At 35.7% G+C, this 21928-nt stretch overlaps 3 protein-coding genes across 7 annotated transcripts; 1 reads left to right on the top strand and 2 right to left on the bottom strand.

Moving 5' to 3' along the window:
- Nucleotides 1-1881: 1881 nt before the first annotated feature.
- LOC116208202 (CBL-interacting serine/threonine-protein kinase 23-like) lies at nt 1882-6282 on the top strand. Of its 5 annotated transcripts, none has more exons than XM_031541534.1 (15): nt 1882-2061; nt 2158-2444; nt 2865-2966; nt 3105-3176; nt 3305-3412; nt 3518-3598; nt 3762-3815; nt 3884-4009; nt 4426-4515; nt 4649-4768; nt 4872-4997; nt 5317-5433; nt 5591-5647; nt 5783-5857; nt 6027-6282. In XM_031541534.1, exons 2-15 carry the CDS (start codon nt 2265-2267, stop codon nt 6102-6104), a joined length of 1386 nt encoding a protein of 461 aa, XP_031397394.1. In that variant the 5' UTR covers nt 1882-2061; nt 2158-2264; the 3' UTR covers nt 6105-6282. The 5 variants fall into 5 exon arrangements, with proteins under 5 accessions (XP_031397394.1, XP_031397384.1, XP_031397409.1 ...); XM_031541549.1 differs by having other exon boundaries at nt 1883-2061; nt 2865-2927; XM_031541524.1 differs by having other exon boundaries at nt 1882-2444.
- Nucleotides 6283-12463: 6181 nt separating this feature from the next.
- LOC116208308 lies at nt 12464-13686 on the bottom strand. Its single transcript, XM_031541685.1, has 2 exons — nt 13608-13686; nt 12464-13322 (listed from the first exon to the last, which is right to left on the bottom strand). Exon 2 carries the CDS (start codon nt 13281-13283, stop codon nt 12852-12854), a length of 432 nt encoding a protein of 143 aa, XP_031397545.1. The 5' UTR covers nt 13284-13322; nt 13608-13686; the 3' UTR covers nt 12464-12851.
- Nucleotides 13687-13703: 17 nt separating this feature from the next.
- Nucleotides 13704-21904, bottom strand: LOC116208228. The gene is made up of 3 exons (XM_031541570.1): nt 21332-21904; nt 14367-15011; nt 13704-14146 (listed from the first exon to the last, which is right to left on the bottom strand). The coding sequence occupies exons 1-3, from the start codon at nt 21878-21880 to the stop codon at nt 13997-13999; spliced, it is 1344 nt and encodes a 447-aa protein (XP_031397430.1). The 5' UTR covers nt 21881-21904; the 3' UTR covers nt 13704-13996.
- Nucleotides 21905-21928: the final 24 nt, after the last annotated feature.

Below are 21928 nucleotides of genomic sequence, written 5' to 3'. Positions count from 1 at the left end.
CTTCCAGACCAAAAGAACGGTTTCTCTTTTTGTTTTAAACCTTTTAAATATATTCTTAAATTTCTTTTAATATTATGTAAGTTACCAATTCATTTCTAATTATTTATTTTTGTCAGTTGGGAATTGATCTTACACCTTTAAAAAAAAAAAACCTCTATTTTCCTTTTCTTTTCCCTTGTTTATTATTTCTTACCTATTTTTGTTTTTTGTTCGAAGTTTCTTACATATAATTTTGATAGTAAAAATGAGAACAAAACATATAATTTTTCATATAACATCAAAATAGTAAAATTGAAAATACGAGAACAGTTAAATTTCATGAGAGTAAATTAACTTAAAAATCTTTATTCCAATTTTTATCCTCTATCATCAACTTCGCCAACAATAAGCATGAAAATAAAAGGTCGTCTTCAATTTATTCATCAATCGTGACTCGATTTTCTCCATTATATAATTTCTTGAACTGAGAGGGGACAAGTCAGCAAATTGCGTGGGCCCCATTTCTCCACCTGGAGTTCCCGGATCGGTCAAATCATGGGCCGGTCCAGGTGGCAAAGGCCGGGCCCGGATTTCCCCAGGCCGGCCCAGACTTGTTCCCCCTAGCCCAGCCCAAGCATAGATTAATTATAATTCTATTATCTCTAGTCAGATTCCCCTTGAGTTTTGTATTTGGTGGGACCAACTGGATAATCAATCCCAACAATCATTCCTCGTACGACAACCACCCTCGTCTGAAAGCTACCGAAGTATATAAAATTGTATCCATAATTGAACAGCATAAAATGGCAAACTTAGGACTAATCATCATATATCTATATAAATACAAGTCGAATTTATCCATTTAACATACAATAAATTTATCAATATAAATATTTAATTTATTATATGCAACGATATAAGAATTTTTATTTTTTTTATAGACAATGTTTCATATAAAAAGATTTTGTAACTTTTCTACTTCAACAGTAATGAATATTCTACATAGTAACTCGTGGCTTAAATAACTTCAAATATATATTGTACGTAAGTTTTTTACTCTTATTCTATAATTGTTACGATTTAAGTATACACACATACGTGTTTAACAGTTAAAGCGTACTAATGAAGAACTTTTTATTTATTATATATTTAATTTTGCTTATTGTAGAATTTCTAAAAAAAGTTACCATAGGCTGCTAATTTTATTAACTTATGATCATATTGAAAAGGATTGTCACGAGACATTATGAACTTATGGTAATATATAAAATAAGAAATAAACTTAAAAAAATTAGGATGTCATCACTAAACATTGTTTTATAAAAAAAAAAGGTAAAAATAAAATTTTATCTAACTTCTAAACTTATCAATAACTTAAATATATCATATATTAAAGTTATTGATAAGTTTAAATATGCGATGCATATTATATAAGTTGATTAGTAGTAAAGTTATTAATAAAATTATTTAACTAAGTACTCTAACTTATAACTAGAAATTATTAAATATTATTCTTAAAAATTTAAGCTAATAGTTAAAATATTATTAATAAGAGAATTGGTCTATCAAAATGTGAACAATCACAATAAAAAATGATATAGCAATACCTGAAAATTTTAAAATTCCTTATAGTAAAACTAACTACCATGCTGATTCTAATAAATGTTGCCATCATCTTAACAATTTCTTCTTTTTTTGGGGTAAACAACAATATATCTTAACAATCTAAAAAGTAAATATATCTACATTTTTATTTACTAATAAATACTTCATAATTGTTAATATTAACAAAAAGAAAAAAGACAAACCCGCGTTGACTTATATTTCCTTTTATTATTTTTATTAATTTAATTATTATTATTTTTTTCCATAGAAATTTTCCCACCTCTGACGCTAATTGCCTTATTTTCATTCTTTCGTCGTTGTCAACTCATTCTCGGCGATGCTTCGTCCCGATTGATTTGATTCCGACTGATGGATTGATCGGGTCCGTCCATGTCTGGTTCAGTCGGCTCCGCCGTCGCATTTCTCTCCCGCAACCTCACCTTGAGCTTCCTCCTCCCTCCTCCTTCAAGAGCTTCTGTAAGTATCGCAATCGGAAGATTTCGTCGTCGAATCGACTTGACTGCCAAATTTCGACGAGCAATGTTGTTAGAGAGAGATTGTTTGACCCGTCAGGCATGATAGCTATGTTAGAAGAAGAGATCCTGATCCATCTTCTGGAGCTGAAGCTGGAATTCTAGGCGATACGGTTGAACGAGAGTTCTGCTGGGAGGGAAGGGGAAATGGCGTCCCGAGCGAGCACCAGCGGGAGAACGCGTGTGGGGAAGTACGAGCTCGGGAGGACGCTCGGAGAAGGAACGTTTGCGAAGGTGAAGTTAGCAAGGAACGCCGAAACCGGAGAGAGCGTTGCCATCAAGATCCTCGAGAAGGATAAGATTCTCAAGCATAAAATGATCGCTCAGGTAATCGGTCGTATCTGTATATATCGTATCGTTTTAACAGACTACCAATCATTTATCGCGCCGAACTTAGTATGTATAGCATGTATTTCTGCGTGGTTAATCGGCAAGAGCACCCCCCGGAGGTTGTGGATGACTAGGTGAATTATTAATGTAGAAAGGAGCAATGATGTTCTGCGGTTCCTTCTTAGATGTGTTGGCAGAATTAGGATCCTGGCAGAAAGGAACATTATTGTTATCTAAAAGTCTCTCTCTAGTCCTACTTTATTGCATAAAGTAGTACCCATTTGTTATCATTCGGATGCAACTTATTTGATGTTATGAGAGGATTGTTATTTCTGTTGTAATTACTCCCATCTACTGCACTATGAGATGCTTGCTTCAAAATCTATGTTCAATTGACTTGGTCGTCCCTTGTATCAGATAAAACGTGAGATTTCGACAATGAAGTTGATTAGACATCCAAATGTCATCCGCATGTATGAGGTTAGACAGCAGAGCATCTGGTTTTTTCTCCAAAGCAATGTAATAATGCAGCAAAGATCCTGTGATTTTCGCAACATACAGTTTATTCGAGTTCCTTTTTCCTTCGTCATTGTCATTCTACCTGAATTCATATATTCTTCATTTACGCGTTCAAGGTAAGAGTTTTACATGGCACAGGTGATGGCTAGTAAGACGAAGATATATATCGTTTTGGAGCTTGTCACGGGCGGTGAGCTTTTTGACAAAATTGTAAGATAACCATTAGCGTCTTTACTGTTTGCACTGATAATTTTGGGAAAAAAAAAAGTGGAATAGCCCCTAAGAATCATTTTGTGCTTTTGAAGTTTTGAGCCTTTGTTTAATCTTTGTTGATCCAGGCAAGTAAAGGGAGGTTAAAAGAAGATGAAGCTAGAAAGTATTTCCAACAGCTTATCAATGCTGTTGATTACTGCCACAGCAGAGGGGCTTTCCATAGAGACCTTAAGGTACACATTTCTACTCCAAGAACTTCAAAATTGGACGCACCTGTCAGATATCCGACTGATCTTTAAGGTCATGGTCAACATCGAATTGTTCTTTCAATATCACAGCCAGAGAATTTATTGCTCGATGCGAATGGAGTCCTGAAAGTCTCGGATTTTGGATTGAGTGCCCTAGCTCAGCAAGTTCGGGTGAGTACGAAGGTGTTTCTTAGCCCCTCAGGACATGATTGCCAATGCCAACGCATGGGGAATAAAAAAGCATTATTCCCTCACTCTCCAGTGCCATTAAATACCATCGCTTTTTGTCTCAATTATTTTAAAGAATGAACTCGTTATGTTTCTTTCGATGTAGGAAGATGGATTGCTCCATACAACTTGCGGGACACCAAATTATGTTGCTCCTGAGGTATACCAGAATCTGCTGCTAACGCCAGTTTCTCCAGCTTATTGAAGTGTGGATTGTACATTTTCCAGGTGATTAATGACAAAGGGTATGATGGAGCAAAGGCAGATTTATGGTCATGTGGGGTAATCCTTTTTGTCCTAATGGCTGGTTACTTGCCATTTGAAGAAGCCAACCTCATGGCACTATACAAAAAGGTAAATTTGTATTTCCATCTTCCAGTAGTTTCTGTTATGCTGGGTGAACTGAGTCCAATTAGTAAGAAATCTCATCATATTTAGTAGAATTTTATGGAGCTGAACTTCAGTTTCCATTATACATTTTTTAATGACAAGGCACAATTTTGGCAATCCGATTTTGTAATTTTTTCTCATCAAAGGTTGCTGGCCCTAGAATCATTGATTCAAGTAAGATAAGCAAAAAAACTTTATACTTCCAGGTATTGGGTGTAAATGTATCTTTTAGTGAGTTCTTATATAGCGGTTTGGTTGAGGAGGAACTTAATATCAGTGATTCAATAGGCATGTCTGCTTTATAAGGTGTGGTTTTGTGATCTGCCATGATCAGTGGTAACATGGCAGCTTGATAATTGAAGTTTTCTTTGTTGATCTAGATTTTTAGAGCGGACTTCTCATGTCCTCCATGGTTCTCCTCCAGCTTAAGGAAGCTCATCAAAAAAATTTTGGAGCCTAATCCCGTCAAAGTATATGATTCCTTTTGCTCTGATATTTAATTGTTCCTAGTTTAAAGAATATTGGCCTCCCAAATTTTTTACTGGACATGGCACTTCTATTCTTATACCTTCTACTAAACTATGTCCTGATTCCTTGCAACAGCGTGTTTCAATAGCAGAGGTCATTGAGGATGAGTGGTTTAAAAAAGGGTATAAGCCTCCAAGTTTTCAACCATCTGACATCAGTCTCGATGATGTTGATGCCATATTTACTGAGTCAGGGGTAAGATGAGCCGCCTGTGCCGAATTTCCAATGAATTAGCAATCTTCATCCAGTTTATTTCTAACATTGGCGGTGGGGAACTGATCAGTGTGGTCAATTTTAGGAACCTCAAAACCTTGTGATGGAAAGGCAGGAATACGGTTCTATTACTCCCGTGACTATGAATGCTTTTGAGCTGATCTCTAAATCCCAGGGACTTAACCTCAATACACTTTTTGAAAAACAAATGGTATGTTCCTTTACACTTTCTGCATTAAATGAAGTGTGTAACTAACATTTGACAAGGAAATGAATGGTCCAAATGAGGAGTCAAGAATAACTCATTTTATATAGCCGATTGACTATTTGTGAGTAGCAAGCAGGGACTCATATTTTCTCACCTAAACAGGATCTTGTGTGCTACATCTCTTTAAAATGTGAAGTTCAAGTAGTTTAATGATCACTCTGCATTTCATATGTTAATAATTATGATGATTAGATGCTATCTTATGGCATTGTTCATGGATATACAATATAAGAGAGTTGATTCTTGTGATTTGGTATCATAGGGAATTATCAAAAGAGAAACGAGGTTCACTTCTAAATGCTCAGTTGATCAGATACTTGCAAAGATCGAGGAAGCTGCTACGCCAATGGGTTTTGATGTCAAGAAAAATAATTTCAAGGTACTATCTGATCTAATGTATTACAACCTAGTTTTTCTGTAGTTAGGTGCAAGTGAGCTTAAGAGATGGGATCATTCTTTTAGAGGGAAGATATTGATCAATGAACAATCAGTTTCCCGAAATGTTGATGGGTTCTCATTCTTATTGCCAACTGCAGATAAAGCTGCTGGCAGAGACAAATGGAAGGAAGGGTCATTTAGCTGTTGCGACAGAGGTACTATTATGCCTCCTCATTTCCAAGTTGAACTGAAACGCTTGCACAGAATCACTGATAGAATATTACCACTGCTTGTGAAACTATAGCTTATTTTAATTCTTGTCTAATTAGTTCTACGTGCATATGTTTCAGATTTTTGAGATGGCACCTTCACTTTACATGGTCGAGGTTCGCAAGTCGGGAGGAGATACCTTGGAGTTTCACAAGGTAAAAATATTAGTGATGACTGTTCTAATCTCTTCTTGGAGTTCTACATGGCCGCGACTGAATTAATCTAATTACACTAAAAAATCTTGATATATGTCTATGAAACTAAGATGTGCAGCATTTCCCTAGCGATCAGTTAAGTTTGTAAATTTTGGGTCATATTCTGCAGTTCTACAAGATGCTCTCGGCAGGGCTGAAGGATATTGTTTGGAAAGCAGAAACAATAGCTGAAGAAAGTGATGGTTAGTCTCCACCATTTATATGCGCTTTGAATGAACTTCCGAATACTTGCGCTATGTATATTGACCCATATTATTTCTGTGGAAGATATTCAAGAATATGAACGATGATTGGATGTGAATAATTGTACCCGAATAGTGTTATACTTGTCATTCTTTGTTATATAAACAGCCATTTCGAATAAACTCCCTGAATATTTGCACCATTTATCAGATCATACTCAAAGCTCAAAGAGAGGAAGAGATCGAAACTGAACATCCCTTACTACGAATAATCTGCATTAAGTTAGAGGCTTCAGATGCAAAGCAGCAAAAGTTACTACTACTCTAGCATATCAAAACTTAGCTTACATTCAAAAAACACATAGCTCATATGGGCTATCATACCTACATGCATGAACACAGCTGCTTACTAGTTTAGCCGGTGAAGGGAGGCGGCGGCGGAGGATAAGGGCAAAAGTGGTGATTCAGGAAGATCATCAATCCGTCCAGCTTTGCAGTCAGGCTTGCCAATCCTTGCTCCTGTTGGAACCGGAGGTTCTCGAGTGATGATGCCACCATATCAACCCGAGCAGCCAGCTTACTCAGAGACTCGGTAACGTTATCAGCCTCACTGCTGCTGCTGCCTCTAGGCCCATCGAGCGATATATCTCCCCGCGCTGCATCCGCTACTGAAGTCAGCTTTTCCTCTTCCTCGTCATCCATAGATGCCCGCTTCCCCTCGTCTTCTTCCATGGCTGCAGGCGCCTCCTCTTCCTCCTCATCTCCCTGTTCCTCCTCGTCTTCTCCCGGTGCTCCCTTCGATTTCTGACCCGCATCTGTTGGGACATATCCCATCCTAAGAATGGTGTGTGAGTTGTAGACTTCTTTCCTCTTCAGAGTCTCATGAAACTCGTTCTTGGTTATATCGACACCGCATGCGCCGAACACTTTGGTCAATAGCATCCCGAAGGGCAAGTACCTGTTGTCAACCGAATTTATCATGTGACGGATGATCATGTAGGGAAGGTTCGCCCTCTCCCCACACAGGATCTTCTTGAGCAAGAACAAGTCCATCCTCGAGACCCGTTCCCGGCTGCTTCCTCTTGGCAGCAACATGCTAATCACCATGTTGTGCAAGAGACGGCTCCGGGCCGGCAGGGAGCGGTAGTGGGGCCGGGAACAGGTCGTGATCCGATCATCGCCGCACACCAACCTCAGAGCATCCAATAAATAGCAGTCGTCGCTCCCCCAAGTACCGGTCTTGTAGTACTTGACGCCCTGGTTCGGGATGCCGAGCATCGCGCTGAGAGAATCACAGGTGAGGTGAATCGACTTGCCGTTGACGAGTGAGGTGATCGACGGTCGGTCCCTGTCGAACTCCAAGTTGCAGTAGAAGAGCCTCACGAGCCGGGGATAGATCGGGTGGTCCATGCATGCGATGGGCGTCCACCCCATTGCGTCGATCATGGCCGGGATGTCGGACTTGCCGAAGTCGGACAGGTCGAGTCGCCTGCCATTGAGGACTTCCCGATTGTAGTAGCTCCTCTCGAAGCTCGACTTTCTGTCGGAGGAGATGAAGAGCTTGACGTCATCCACGCCGGTCCCAGTCTGGAGCGAATCGATTCTCCTGACCTTCAGCTTGTTCGAGGCGCCGCGGGGAGGTTCTCTTCCCATCTCCACTCAGCAAATCGGAGACGTCACCGACGGGAAAAATGTGGAACGAAAGTCCCGATTTTTAACGCACATACTCTCTCTCTCTCTCTCTCTCTAAAGTCTCTCTCTAGAAATCATGTCCTGTCCCCTCCTCCACTTTGTCGAGAAAACTCCGTCGAGACCAGTGCCCGGCTAAGAGTTTTCTTTTTACATTTCGTAATCCAATCCGAGCAACCCGTTGTTTATAAACTTGCAGGAAAAATGTTACCAGACACTGATCCGCTAGCCGCGATACATATGGTATTTTCGATAGTTGGTTCGATTAGGACATGAATTATCTGGCCTCGATTTATACATGGTTGAGTATACTAAAAAATAAATATTTAGAGGTCGATATATGCATTTACATCTTGTTCTAGTCATAGCGAGTTCGAACATGTTGCTTTTGTTATACTTAATAACATCGATAGATGGAACTATACATTATGCGGTTTAGGCTCATTACTCTGGCAAGATCTTCCTCGGCTTCATCCATTATTATTCCTTTGTGCATTTCTTCCTCATCCAAATCTATGGATCCCCTCTTTCAATATCCAACCTGCCTCCGTCGGGACAAGCTCTATCTTAACTGCGCGAACAATACAATATATAGATGTAGATATTCAATGGTTCAAGTTATCATTCGTGAATGGGACGTCTTTGATTTGTACCGCCGTTGCAACTTGCAAAGCAAGCTCACCTACTTGTTCAGGAATGGATGTATCGAACCATGTGATGGATGTAATATAAGAGATTCACATTCTCCACACTGAGGTTCTTCTCCAGCAAAAGAACTAGCCCGTCCTTGAGATATGGTCCTCGGCAGGAACATGAACATCAAATGCGGTACAAGACCTGGTTCAAGGACCGCATATTGGGACCATATCAAGTCCGAGATCTGATACATTATCCCCCAATACAAAACTCAAAGCTATGAGCTACGAATACAAGACTAAATTGCACTCATTACTTGATATTATAAGGAGAGCGGAGCAAACTCCTTCACCTGCATCTTTGCATCCCATATTGCCCTGCGTTTACTCTTTGTATTCGATGAGTATAGAAGCTGGAGATCAGAATTTTTTTTTTCCAGTCACAAAGAGGCCCAAAACATAGCACAATAAAAGAGATATCATAAATAATTAATAAAAGGGCACGAGATTCAGAATTTTAAATCATTCGTGCGAATATAATTAAACAGAAGTTGGCACATATGACCATAGTTCACAGATGTTGGGATGTGAATGAATGTACTGAATTTATTGAAATGAATATTTTAATAAAATTAAAATTTTATTTTGTAAGAAAAGCTCATAAAACCGAGAAACAACCATCAGTCCCACAAATCTAAATTTATATGTTTTAAAAAACTTAATAATTTAAATTTTAAATTTTAAAATTTTTTAAAGAAAGCTTAAAAAATAGAAAAAAAAATAATGATCGGTCCCACAAATCTATATCTATATATTTGAAAATTCAAATTATTTGTTTTACAAAAGCTCAAAAGATCTGAAAAAACTCTATTCAGTAATTTGAACGTTGTTTAAAATTTAAAATTTAATAATTCGTTTTCAAAGGAAGCTAAAAAAATTGAGAAAATAATGACAAGTCACACAAACCTATATCTTTATATTTAAAAATTAAATTTTTATTTCTTAAATAAAACCATTAAAAACCGATAAAATTTCATTCAGTAACCGTGCATTCAAAGGCCATATGGCTGGTTGATCATATTCTTATTTTCATATGTACTAGTCATGGAGCCCATGCACTGCACGGATAGAACTTGATTTATTTTTTTCTTTTTCTTTCAATTTTATAATATATTCTGTGTGTTTTAAACTATTATAAATTGTAATTCATAATCAATAAAAAAATCTACTATATTAGATATATATGAATAAGGAAATATTTTGTATTATTCGGATCTTATCATATAATATCTTTCAAAAAAATTTAAAAAAACAATTTTCTAAAAATTATTATAAAAATTAGAGAAACTCAAAAGATCGAGAAAGCTCCATTTAGTGATCAATATTAAAAGAAATTATAAAATTCTAGCATGTTAATATAAAAAATTCGTAAAATTTTGATATGTTAATTTCTAATATTCAATATTAAAATTAGAAAAACTCAAAATCGTATTTAAATTTTAAAAATTCAAAAGTTTGTGATTCATTAATTATGTAACTAACAGTATCACTTTAGAAAACTAAAAAAGTATTTCGTTTTATTCATATCTTATTATAAAGCATCTTTTGAAAATTAATAAAAAACTATCTTTGTATTAAAAATTAATATAAAAGTAAAAACTCAAAAAAGGACAAAGTTTCATACACCAACTAAACGTTCTGAGACCATATGGCTAAGCCTACCATGTTCTTGCTTATATGTACATACTAGTCGTGAAACCCATGTGTCGCACAAGCTAATGGTATATGTAATAAAATAAACCCAAGGTGTGCAAAAAATTGAAGAACTCACGTCTAGTGGTAGCAATATTTTTAGAGCCGAATCGGTCACTGTTTATGTGTTTACCCTCCGCTATTTATAATATATTAAATAGAATATATATAGATAACATATCGTATCTATAAAAAAAATATAATCGAATCTGTTTTTGTGAAATGCAAAATATATAACATAACACACCATATCTATATCGAATATAATTTAATTTATTTTTTGAAAAGCAAATATGGTCTTAAGTGATTTGTGTTATTCGGATCTTGTCATAAAAATATTTTTATTTTTAAAAATAAAAATTAAAATAATTTTCAAGAAATTCAAAAAATATAAAAATTAATGACTAGTCTCATAAATCTATATTTATATGCTTTAAAAAAATTAAAAGTTCATTATATTTATATTTTTTTAAAATAAAAATTGCAAAAATTTGTTTTTAAGGAAAGCTAAAAATCAAGAAAGTAAAATTATTTCCAAGCACATGGCCAAAAAAATATCTTTCAGAGCATGACCGGTTACAATTTTTGTGTGGTACTCTTGTTATTTATGACATATCATATAGAATATAGTATAGATAACATATCATATCTATAAGAATATGATATTTTTGAAAAGCATATGTACCACATCATATATGTATATATAATGTAATTCCTTTATTGAAAATCTAATATGATCTTATGTGATTTATTTTATCTGAAATTCGTCATAAAATACTTTTATTTTTAAAAAAATAATAAACAGTTCTAGTTAAAATGCTGAAAATCAAAATATTTTTGTTTTATTTGTCATAAGAAATTTTTAAAAAATAAAAAATAGAGACCGGTCCCAGAAATCTATGTTTATATCTTTAAATTTTTTTTAAAATTAAAACTACTATAAGGATTAATTTCACTGTACAACATGATATTTTGAAAATTTTCACCCCATAACACGTATCGTCATAATTTCATTCAATTGCACGATATTTTGAAATTTTTTCATAGCATAGCATGAAACGTAATAATTTCACCGTATGGCACAAAATTTTAAAAAAATTTCATAGCATAGCACGACGTTAGTTTTCCATCAATGACCTAACGAATATCTGACGTGGCTGACATTGTTGGCCCACCCTTGTTCATCCCAGCCATACACGGCCACGTGAGATCTTCATTAGGTCATTGATGGAAAACTAATATTGTGCTATGCCATGAAAATTTTTTGAAATTTTGTGCCATACAATGAAATTATTGCATTTCGCGGTATGCTGTGAAAAAATTTCAAAATATCGTGCGATTTGGTGAAATTATGACGATATGTGTTATGTGGTGAAATTTTTCAAAATATCTTCTTGTACGGTGAAATTAGCCCTTAAAAAATTCATTTTCATAGAAAGCATAGAAAATTAAGAAAATAACGACTGATCCCACAAATCTATATTCACATATTTCACAAAATTTTAAAAAATTGTTTTTGAAAAAAGCTAAAAAATCTAAGAAAATTCTATTTAGGAACCAACCGATTTATCTGACCAAGCCCACCGTGTTATTGCTTTCATATATGTATATATATATATTTATATATATGTATGTTGATATAATATTTGGAATACAACAGTTTTACATGACACCGCGGTTTAAGAAAGCTGAGAAGGTATCACTGTCCTATAACAAGACTCCATGGAATATATATGGATTTTATCCTACTATTCATTGCAACTGCATTATATTTCCATGCAAGGTGTTGGTATATCTCGATTTATTCCTGGGTTCTTATGGTCTGTATAATTTATTAGATTCTTCCGTAGGATTCACATCCATTCATGCTATAAAAAGGTTTCCAGCACCACAAGATCTTGTTTCTTGTAGAGAACTAAATCTATGCAGCAGGGGACATACGAATATTTATTTATACCTCTTCCTGAAAAACACGATGATATGTAGAATATTCTTATATATTGACATGAGTCATCGAGATTATTGAAGTTGTATCATTTTTTTTCTTTTTATTTTGGGCGGAAAATGATTTGGGAAGCAGAGGACGTAAGGACTCTGCTCTCTTTTTTTGCTAAGTAAGGACTCTGCTCTCAGCCTTAACCTATTTACTAAAACATCCGTTTTCATGGTAGATAATTATTGGATCGATATAAACCACTTTTGCAACTTTTTTTTTTTAAGTAAAATTTTGATCCTACGAAGGCTTACTAAAAGCTTTTCACTGTTTCCAACTACGAGAAAAATAAGACTGACTAACAAAATGTATCCATATGCCACTGTATATAACATATAGATACATGTTCAGTATGCGAGAAATTGACAATGCAGGAGGTAATGGTAGTTAAGTGTAATTGCGAGTGAGGTCTCGCAACAATAGGTCTGACAGCAACGAAGAAATTGAACAAATTATGTATGTGTTGACCAGAGCAAAATGTTCCTTCATCACAACCAGATAAATAGACATCTTTCCTAAAGCTGCAAGAATGTAGAAGTATGAGCGACAATTATACTTCATCTCCTTCTTTTGCATCATTCAGTAACGAAGCCAATCCCCAAAATTTTTTGAGATTTGGGCATTCAATAACTAGCTCTGGCTTCAGGTCTTCAAAGCTGACACTGCCATCAATATCCTGACTTTCAGTCGCTAGAGTAGTCTGCATCTAAACTTTCTTCTAGATCCTGACTTTCTTCTAGTGTAAAGGCAATCCCCCTAGAAATTTCAAGTTTTGGACATGCAATAACTTGCACGGGCTTCAGGTCGTCAAAGCTGATGGTTCCACCAATATCTGCATTGCACATACTCAGTAGCTTTGGCAAATTAGACAGACACAGTGCTCTCAACGACATCTTTATTACAGGATCATGGCACCGCCCGGCAATGTCAAACACCCCTTCCAATGAATCACAATAAGCTATACGCAGCTTCTCCAGATTCCTGAATCTTTCAAGGGTGGTTTTGGGCGGAAATATTCTCATCAGCTTTTTGCAATGATCGATCTTGACATCCCTCAGTTGATCAAACGACTTCTCTGCAAGTAGGTCATGCCATATGATGCTCAAGCTCTCCATGTGGGAAAGCACCAATATTTGCAAGCTAGGGAACAGAACCTGCAGTTTGCATCAATTCGACTGTATTATTAGTAGGCGGACAAGATTCAATCCTAAACAATTCTTCCTCCATTCTTTGCACGAAATAAAGCACAAACACATGTGGAAATGCATGTACTTTTCCAGCAAATATCACCATGGAACGGCAGTAAATGTCAATCATCAACAAATCAAATACAGTCGTCAAATGCTATATGTGAGGTGATGTGGAGTTGCAATTTGTATCAAGAGCAACCATAAATATACTTGATTTAAATTTGTTTCCTTTTCCAATAGTAAACCGACCTTTTCACAGAAGAAGGGTTCTTGAGGGATGTTAATGTCACCACTATCCTCGCACGCTCTTTTGCTTCTTTCACCCACCGGATTGACAATTTCTCTTTCGGGCATGGAGAGTGAGGAATGTCCTCATTTCAGGACAGTTTTTTATGGTCATGTTCATCAAAGATGGACATTCAAATAAGCAACTATGTGGAAAGAAGCTAACCAACTTGGGCAAGGACTCTAGAGTTATATATCTCAACTTTTCAAGCCTGATGTTACGTCTTCTCGCTTTCTTCTCTCCTACAATCACTGCCTCCAGCATCCTGCAGTCCCTAATTTCAAGGGTTCCAAGCCAAGGGAGTTCCGACACCATGTTTGGGGTAAGTATGTTCTCCAAAGAGTGACAATTCTCAACTTTCAGAGGTCGTGAGGTTCGCGAAGTGGAAGTGGACCCCTGATGAGAAGCATGTCAGATTGGGACGGTGTCGCCCACTCCATATGATCTGTCTCATGTTATCGTTGTGTTGCATATGCAGGGTTTCCACATTGGAAAATGTTCCCTGCCAAGATCATCCGAAAGTTATCTCTTATGTATATAACACAAAGTTACAAAAATTGAAAGCTCACCCGATGCATGCTTCATCATTCATAATCCCCATTTCGCACTCAAATTAGTACGTAGCTAGAAATATCTCATTATTCCTGTTCTGCTCATCTAATGTGTGTCGATAATTAATTTTCATAATCTAGGGGAGAGAGTCTGGCATAGGAAGCATGTACCTTGTCAACCAAGAGCAGGGGTTGTTCAGCTTGATTGCCATTCCTGGTTACTGCTTGGGATTTCTTCGAGTCGAAAGCAAATATCTCAACCTTGCTGCTCTTGGAGATCATCAACTCTCTCAGCGAGGGCCATCGAGAAATATATTTGCCTGGGTAGAAACTTTTGAGCTGCGGCAGGTCTGAGAGCTCCAGCTTGGTAGCTCGAGGGAAAACAAATTCCAGGACACTAGCGGGTGGCACGCCTTTATCTTCCGCAGCAACTACCTCGAGGCTTGAATCTCTTACCTCCAGCTCAACAAGCTGGACGAGGGCTTTTGCCACAGAGGCATGGAAGAGATACCCGAGGCTGCTGCATCCCATAACTGTGACTGAGCTCAAATTCTGAAAGCTGAGGATCCCTCTCGGGTCCCTTCTCCATATGTGCTGCAAATTCGCCAAATCAGTGAGAGAAAGCTTTTTCAGTTTGGTGACAGAAAGATCAGAACCTGCATTCTCCTCTATTTCATACACCACTTCCAATGCACTGCAAGTTCCTATCTTCAGAACCTCAAGGTTTTGAAACGAGCACGCTGTGCCAGAGGGGAACAAGGTCACCAGTCTGTTCATCTCTGAAATCTCCAAGCTCTCCAAGTAAAGGAAGGAAACCTGCAGCATGCAGCGCTCAAATCGGATCTTCTTTTGGAAATGGTTGGACACAGAGGAAGTGTATATTTAATGTATGCGCTTATGCACGTATGACTGTTCCTAGCTAGGTCGAGCAACTTGCTCGAGCTAGACCACTAATATCATCTATATCTTGGCAAGTTCCTCATCGTTGCTTACGATAAATTTTAAATTTCGCTAGATAATATGAGGAAAACTGCACGACCTAAGATAATTACTTCCAGTTAGCAAAATAATTAGAACCTAAGAATCTTATTGTAAGAAAATAATTATGCCCTCTGTGATATGTATCAAATTGACAATTTGGCTCGATGATGTGGTGGCAACTAAATTAGTAACAAAAATAATTATCTTCTTAGAAAAATAAAACAATTGCTAAAATAACTACGTAAGATAATTATCATTGAAAGATAATTGTTTAGACTATATATATATATATAACACTTATCCTGGAGAACCTGGGTGGCGGTGTAACTTCAAAATCTAGAATTGCCCTTAACAAAATATTTACAATTAATAGCAATTATTGGATTGGGAATAATATGGTAATTTTACAAAAAAAACAGTCCATATTTTCTCTCCACCACTTCCACTCTCTCTCTCTTCTCTCTCTCTCTTCCTCTATAACACAACCTCCCTTTTTTTTTCCTAGTTTTGTTTTTCTTTTATCCTCCTCTTTTCCTCAATATATTTAATTAACTTCCAATAAAAATTAATAGGATTGAAAATACGTCGAGTTGACATATTAGACCTTATGCAAAAATTTCCTTTATTACGATAATTTTATGAAATATTGTATATTGAATATCAACACATCATTGACACTGTATACATCCAACCTCAATTTCTTGGCATATTCGAACTACTACACCATTATGTATCAAAAGAATTTTTTTTCCCCGAGAACATTATATCTAGAAACTACATCAATGAAATAATTATCAGATTAAGAAAATTAAGTAGGCATAATATCATATGCAAGCTAGGGAGAAAATTTTTGGAGGGAAGCAGGGGCGCCCAAGGGAACCCGTGGCCTAAAGCGACATGGTAAAGTGAGGCCTTCATTTATTCATTGGGTATGTAGTTTGAAAATTAATTTTTCTAAGTTTTGAGATGCAACATTAAGTATTAAATTTTTATATTAAATTATATCTATCATTTCTCTCAAACATACACCAAAAGTTTTGCTTTCTTTGTTGCTCGTAATATTTTAGAGAAGTAGAAATTTAGAATGAAAAGATTAAAGAAAAGAAGAAAATGTCTCTTTATAAATTGCAATGTAATCGTTGGAGAAGAGGATTTTTTTTCCCAATGAAAACCGTTGGAGCAATATGAAAATCGGAAGGAAAATAATTGAATTAAAATGATAATCCGAAAATATAGCAATCGATAAAGCTAACTTAAGTAGGTTAGGAAACTACTGAAAGGTAATCAAGTCAATTACTGTGGACGTTTGTTAGAAAGGATTTTGCCACATCAATTAAGTAATCTAATGACAAATTTAGGAGGTTGCTGAGAGTGATTACGGAAATTAATGAAGAATTATGGGAAGTGTCATTTAAATTTATAAGATATAAATATAATTTTATGTACTTTGCTTGGCCATGTACAGGCCTCAGTGGCCTACAATTGAGGCCCCCAAGTAGACTAGTCTTTCCTTTTAAATAAAGCTTGGTGGGCCTCCAATTACGGGGCCTCAAGCAAGGGCTTTCCTTGCCGATGGTTGGGCCGGCCCTGGAGAGAAGTGCAACAACAAGTTGAATATTTCTTGAATTCTCAATAAAATATTAGGTATTACTTCAAAATATAATAAATTAAATGATTATGATTCTCATACAAATTCTTGATATTCAAATTATACACTGCATTTACCCCTTTTAAGCATAAATAAGAAAAAGGGTAAATAAAAAGAAAAAAAAAACACAAACCGTACGTGTACCTATATTTGGCATAAAATAATTTTCTTTGCATGGAATATCAAACTTTTGATTATTATCATGTTTGGCACGGCATTAGTTTCTCCATTAATTTTAATGGAATTGCGACTTGGCACTTAGTCATATGGCGTTCGGAAATCGGCTAAGTGAGCCCCAAGAGAGATGGAGCATAGGTCGTGTTACCAAATTTCTTAAAACCATGCTTTTTTATTCCTTTTTTTTCTTGTGTGATTAACTCTCAACAGACCTAGTCAGGGAATTACTTCCGATGTTTTCAAATGACTCCTCTAGCTGATCCAGATGCTACTTTAATCAGCAAGTTTACCCTAGAGAATTAGTTGGAAGTTGTAACCAATTACGAGCGTTACAGCTAATAACTGGTTTTGAGATGTATGAGTGTCGCCTAATATTTTCTTGACAAATATATGCTATAGCAAGCTGACTAATTCAAAATGAAAAGAAATTAGAAGAAGATCCATACCTATCTACCAAGAAGAGGGGTTCGATGAGAAGGAGAACCCACACCATTACTGTTACCAGGTGCATCTCGGAACAAGTTGATTTCACAGAACAAGTTCTGGATGCTGTCACAGCGATTGATCTGCAATGTTTTCAACGAGGGCCATTGGAGATATGCCGCCTTTGGCAGAAAATCTTGAGTCCCGGGAGTCCACAGAGCCTCAGATGTGTAGCTCGAGGAAATATAAATTCCAGGGTACCTGCAGCTGTTTCCACTGCCTCATCAGCTGCTGCTGTGACTATCTCCTCTAGCCCTCTATTATCCTCTATCACCAGTTTACTGAGGTTTGTAAAGAACCTTCGCCACAGAGGGAGGGAAAAAGATACACGAGACTCTCGCATGCCTCAACTTCAACCGAGTCCAGGTTGTGTGAAGCTAAGAATCCTTCCAGGATCTGCAGTATTCCAGATGTGCTCCAATTTTCGTAAACCATTAAGGCGCAATTCTTTCAGCTTGCTCCCAGCAGCAACGTGATCAGAATATTCCATGTTGGCCTCAATGAGCCCTTGGATATCGTAGATGACTTCCAATGAAGAACAAGATTCTAACTTCAGCTTCTCGAGTTTCCATAATGCACGCACAATGTTGGGTGGGAATATGGTAACCAGTGCATCACAGCCTTCTACTGTGATTCTTTAAGTCTGCTGAAACAATCTCCAGTTATTTGATTGGGCCATATCGTCCCTAAATTCTTCATGCCTGAAATCGTTAATTCCTCCAATCGAGGGAATGAAACCTGCATATTACAAATTTTATATTATATATTCTTTCTCCCTATGTTCTATGCTAAATCGCTCTACGACATCCCTCTCAACAAGGCATTCACAAAAATCCTTGAGCATGTTAGATAAATAATTTATTGCTGAATTTGACTGCAAATATAAATTTGCAGAGGAATTCACTGGGAAAGTGCTCAGTGGTGATCTGAGTTCTAGAGGTGGATCGAATTGCAAAATAGAAAGGTTTATACAAGTCAAATTCATTTGGAATAAAAAGGCACGTATTTCAATACCGTACAATATCTCAAATCAAGGATCCTTCGATACTACTATCCTTGAATCCTAGAGATGAAAATGATTTTGCTTTATTTGAAACATAAAATACTTGACTTACTATTGAAACAACAATCAGTAGACGGACTATTTCCATATTTATGATATAGTCTTGAGAATATTTCATTCTTATTGGATCGGTAGTTTAGATTCATAAAATAAATAATAAACGAATTTTTCAAAAATATTCCAAAATGCAAATATTGGCAATATTTTTATGATATATGCAATGATTCAGTTAGTTTAGGTTATTGTTATTTATTGGACTTCAAGCTAACCTCAGAAATATATCCTTCAATCGTTTTTATATGTCAGAGTGGCAGTAGGAGTGTGAAGGTTTATAGAGATATTTGTGTATTCAATGGAATTTATATCCAAATATTCAGAATTTGTATAGAAAAATAATCTATTATTGTTGTATATTTGGAATCTATCGGGAAAAAAAATGCAGGATCATACGGTTAGGAAGGTTAGTATTTGGAATCTTAGTTTATTATGTAGAAATATAATAATTATAGAAATATATGTATATGAAAACAAAGTCTCGAACTGAATTCTCATGCCTCCATGATGTCAAAAATATAAAACGAATCCCTCGCGATGTCACGTCATCATTTATGTAGCAATGAAAATTTTATATTCTTTTATAATATAAAATTAGTTATATATTCGTAAATATTTTTATTTGTTTATTTATGTAAATTTTATCTTTGCATATGTCCATGTACCCATATATTAGGTAATTTCAAAAAAAAATTTATATAGAAGCTCATGTATTTATATCATAATGAAGAAGGCTTCTTCTCACTTTTCTTGGATTTGTTCTTTCTTTCTGACCAATTGTTATAACATTTTCACAAAGAATTACATGTGAGAGTAAGTTTTTGCATTCTCTCCAAATTATTTTCTTTTTTATTGAACTTCGCTTTTTTTGAATGAGTTTTCTATATATATATATATATATATTTGAAACTGATCATATAATATTAACTTTGATTGTTTCAATAGGAGCTTTAATCCAATTCCCAATTGGCTTCTCAGTTGTAACTCTCTTTTGGTTTATTTTCCCTTAAACATTTGTTTTCCATTTTTCTTCGTTGAAGATTTTCCATAAACTTTGAGTTGAGTAGTTATACATTACAATAATGATTCTAATTATTTCATAGTTTGAGATTTTTTGTTTCATGAATTTTTCTTTTCATTTTTACATGTATATGGGGCTTTAGAAGTAAGACGTTGATTTCTAAATGCACGGATGACTAATTGGAATTTATTTATTTATTTTTTCTTATTTATTCAGGCTCTAACTTCAGAGTTGCTTCTTAATTGTAGTACTTTTTTTTTGTTTATTTTCCCTTAATTTCTTTTTGTTGAGGAGTAAAATGGGATAAATCCCACATGGAAAAGAAAAGGAAAATCCATGGGTTAATATATGGCTTGGGTACCACCGCTTATCAGCTTGAGCTTTTAAGTGGAAATGGGCTCGAGCCCGTCTAAGCCCAATGGAAATTTAATATGGTATCAGAGCCTAGGTTACGAGTAGCGCGCCCACGCGCGTGTGCGCACCCACACCGCGTCAGGCCCAGTATGTCCGAGTGCAGCCAAGAGTGCGCCTCGTGTTAGTGTCCCCCCTCGCCCGAGCACGGAAGATGAGCCCGGCTCTATTGTTGAGGGCGGGTATTTAAGGGCACGTGACAACGTGTAGGCAGAAATAGACCACACATTGCACGTGAGGGCGGGTGTTGAGGAGTAAAATGGGATAAATCTCACATCGGAAAAGAAAAGGAAAATCCATGGGTTAATATATGGCTTGAGTACCACCACTTATCAGCTTGAACTTTTAAGTGGAAATGGGCCCGAACCCATCTAAACCCAATGGAAATTTAATACTTTTCATTCTTTTCCGTTGATTTTTTTTCCATAAGCTTTGAATCAAGTACTTATACTTTAATAGAGTTTATATGTACATATTGATTCCTTTTGCATATATAACAATATATTTCCTTTGTATTATATATGCATATATATTAATTTCGTTATTTAATCCTTCATATCTTTATCTCTCTCTCTCTCTCTCTATATATATATATATATATATTCCTTTTGCATATGCGACAAATATTTTAATTTGTATAAGATATAAGCACATCGTCAGCTTAATTATGTAAATAATATATCAGAAAAATATATCAATTTTTTTGTTTGATTTAATTATAGAAAATTTTTACACTTATTTAGTTATTTTTAAATCGCATATAAAGGTAAAAGAATATAAAAAAATATATAAGAGTGTAAGCATATTTTCTATTCCAATTATATATATATATATTATAAAAATTTAAATATTATATTCTTTTTAATGAAATTAGACATCTCTTCAGTGGTTATAAAATGTATTTTATACCGTTCAAGTTTTTCAACAAGTAATAATCCATTAATTCTCGAATTAAGACAATTTCTTCTATTTCTTTTGTTCGAAACTTCCTCAAATCTTGCTCCAATTCAAGTGGCAGAAGATCCGGTCGACTTCGCTACCACAAAAGGAGACAACTTAAGAGATGTTCCAATTCTTTTTCTTATGTATGTCGTTAAAAATTTTGACACTTTAAATTTTTGTTAGGGGTTTAATTAGATACCAATAATCACATTTTGTGCTAAAGCTTTTTTTTATTATTATAATTATTGCATTACGTATGTGTTCTAGCTAATAACTGCTAATATTTTCTAGTTATATATTTGTGTTAGCTAGCTGATCACCAATTAAAAAGGAAAAGAAAGAAAATATGTTAATACCTTATCTACCAAGAAGAGGCCTGTTTGTTGAGAATTAGGAGAACCAACACCGTTACCAGGTGCATCTTGGAACAAGTCGATTTCAGAGAACAAGTTCTGGATGCTGTCACAGTGATTGATCTGCAATTTTTCCAGCGAGGGCCATTTGGAGATATGCCGCCTTTGGTAGAAACTCTTGAGTCCCGGGAGTCCACAAAGCCTCAGATGTGTAGCTCGAGGAAATACAAATTCCAAAGTATCTGCTGCTGTTTCCACTTCCTCATTAACAGTTGCTGTGACTATATCCTCTAGCCGTCTATTATCCTCTATCACCAACTTGCTGAGGCTGTAAAGAACCTTCGCCACAGAGGGAGGGAAGAGATACTTGAGACTCCCGCATTTCTTAACTTCAACCGAGTCCAGGTCATGGAAGCTGAGAATCCTTCCTGAATCTGCAATACTCCAGACGTGCTCTAATTTTCGTAAATTGCTAAGGTGTAATTCCTTCAGCTTGCTACCAACAACAACATGATCAGAATATTCTATGCTGCCCTCTGTGAGCCTTTGCATATCGTAGATGACTTCCAATGAAGAACAAGAATTCTAACTTATCTTTAT

The sequence above is a fragment of the Punica granatum genome, chromosome 1 (assembly GCF_007655135.1).
Source record: "Punica granatum isolate Tunisia-2019 chromosome 1, ASM765513v2, whole genome shotgun sequence".
Taxonomy (NCBI): domain Eukaryota; kingdom Viridiplantae; phylum Streptophyta; class Magnoliopsida; order Myrtales; family Lythraceae; genus Punica; species Punica granatum.
This window is presented reverse-complemented; position numbering and strand designations above follow the sequence as displayed.

Excerpts from the sequence above, each read along its gene's own strand:
- LOC116208202 (XM_031541534.1), top strand. The coding sequence starts at position 2,265 with ATGGCGTCCCGAGCGAGCACCAGCGGGAGAACGCGTGTGGGGAAGTAC. Across the intron at positions 2,445-2,864 it reads AGCATAAAATGATCGCTCAG|ATAAAACGTGAGATTTCGAC; the intron begins GTAATCGGTCGT and ends CCCTTGTATCAG. Across the intron at positions 5,648-5,782 it reads ATTTAGCTGTTGCGACAGAG|ATTTTTGAGATGGCACCTTC; the intron begins GTACTATTATGC and ends CATATGTTTCAG.
- LOC116208308 (XM_031541685.1), bottom strand. The coding sequence starts at position 13,283 with ATGGAGAGCTTGAGCATCATATGGCATGACCTACTTGCAGAGAAGTCG.
- LOC116208228 (XM_031541570.1), bottom strand. The coding sequence starts at position 21,880 with ATGCAAAGGCTCACAGAGGGCAGCATAGAATATTCTGATCATGTTGTT. Across the intron at positions 15,012-21,331 it reads GCCTCTTCTTGGTAGATAAG|GTTTCCTTCCTTTACTTGGA; the intron begins GTATTAACATAT and ends TGCATGCTGCAG. Across the intron at positions 14,147-14,366 it reads CCCTGCTCTTGGTTGACAAG|GGAACATTTTCCAATGTGGA; the intron begins GTACATGCTTCC and ends TGATCTTGGCAG.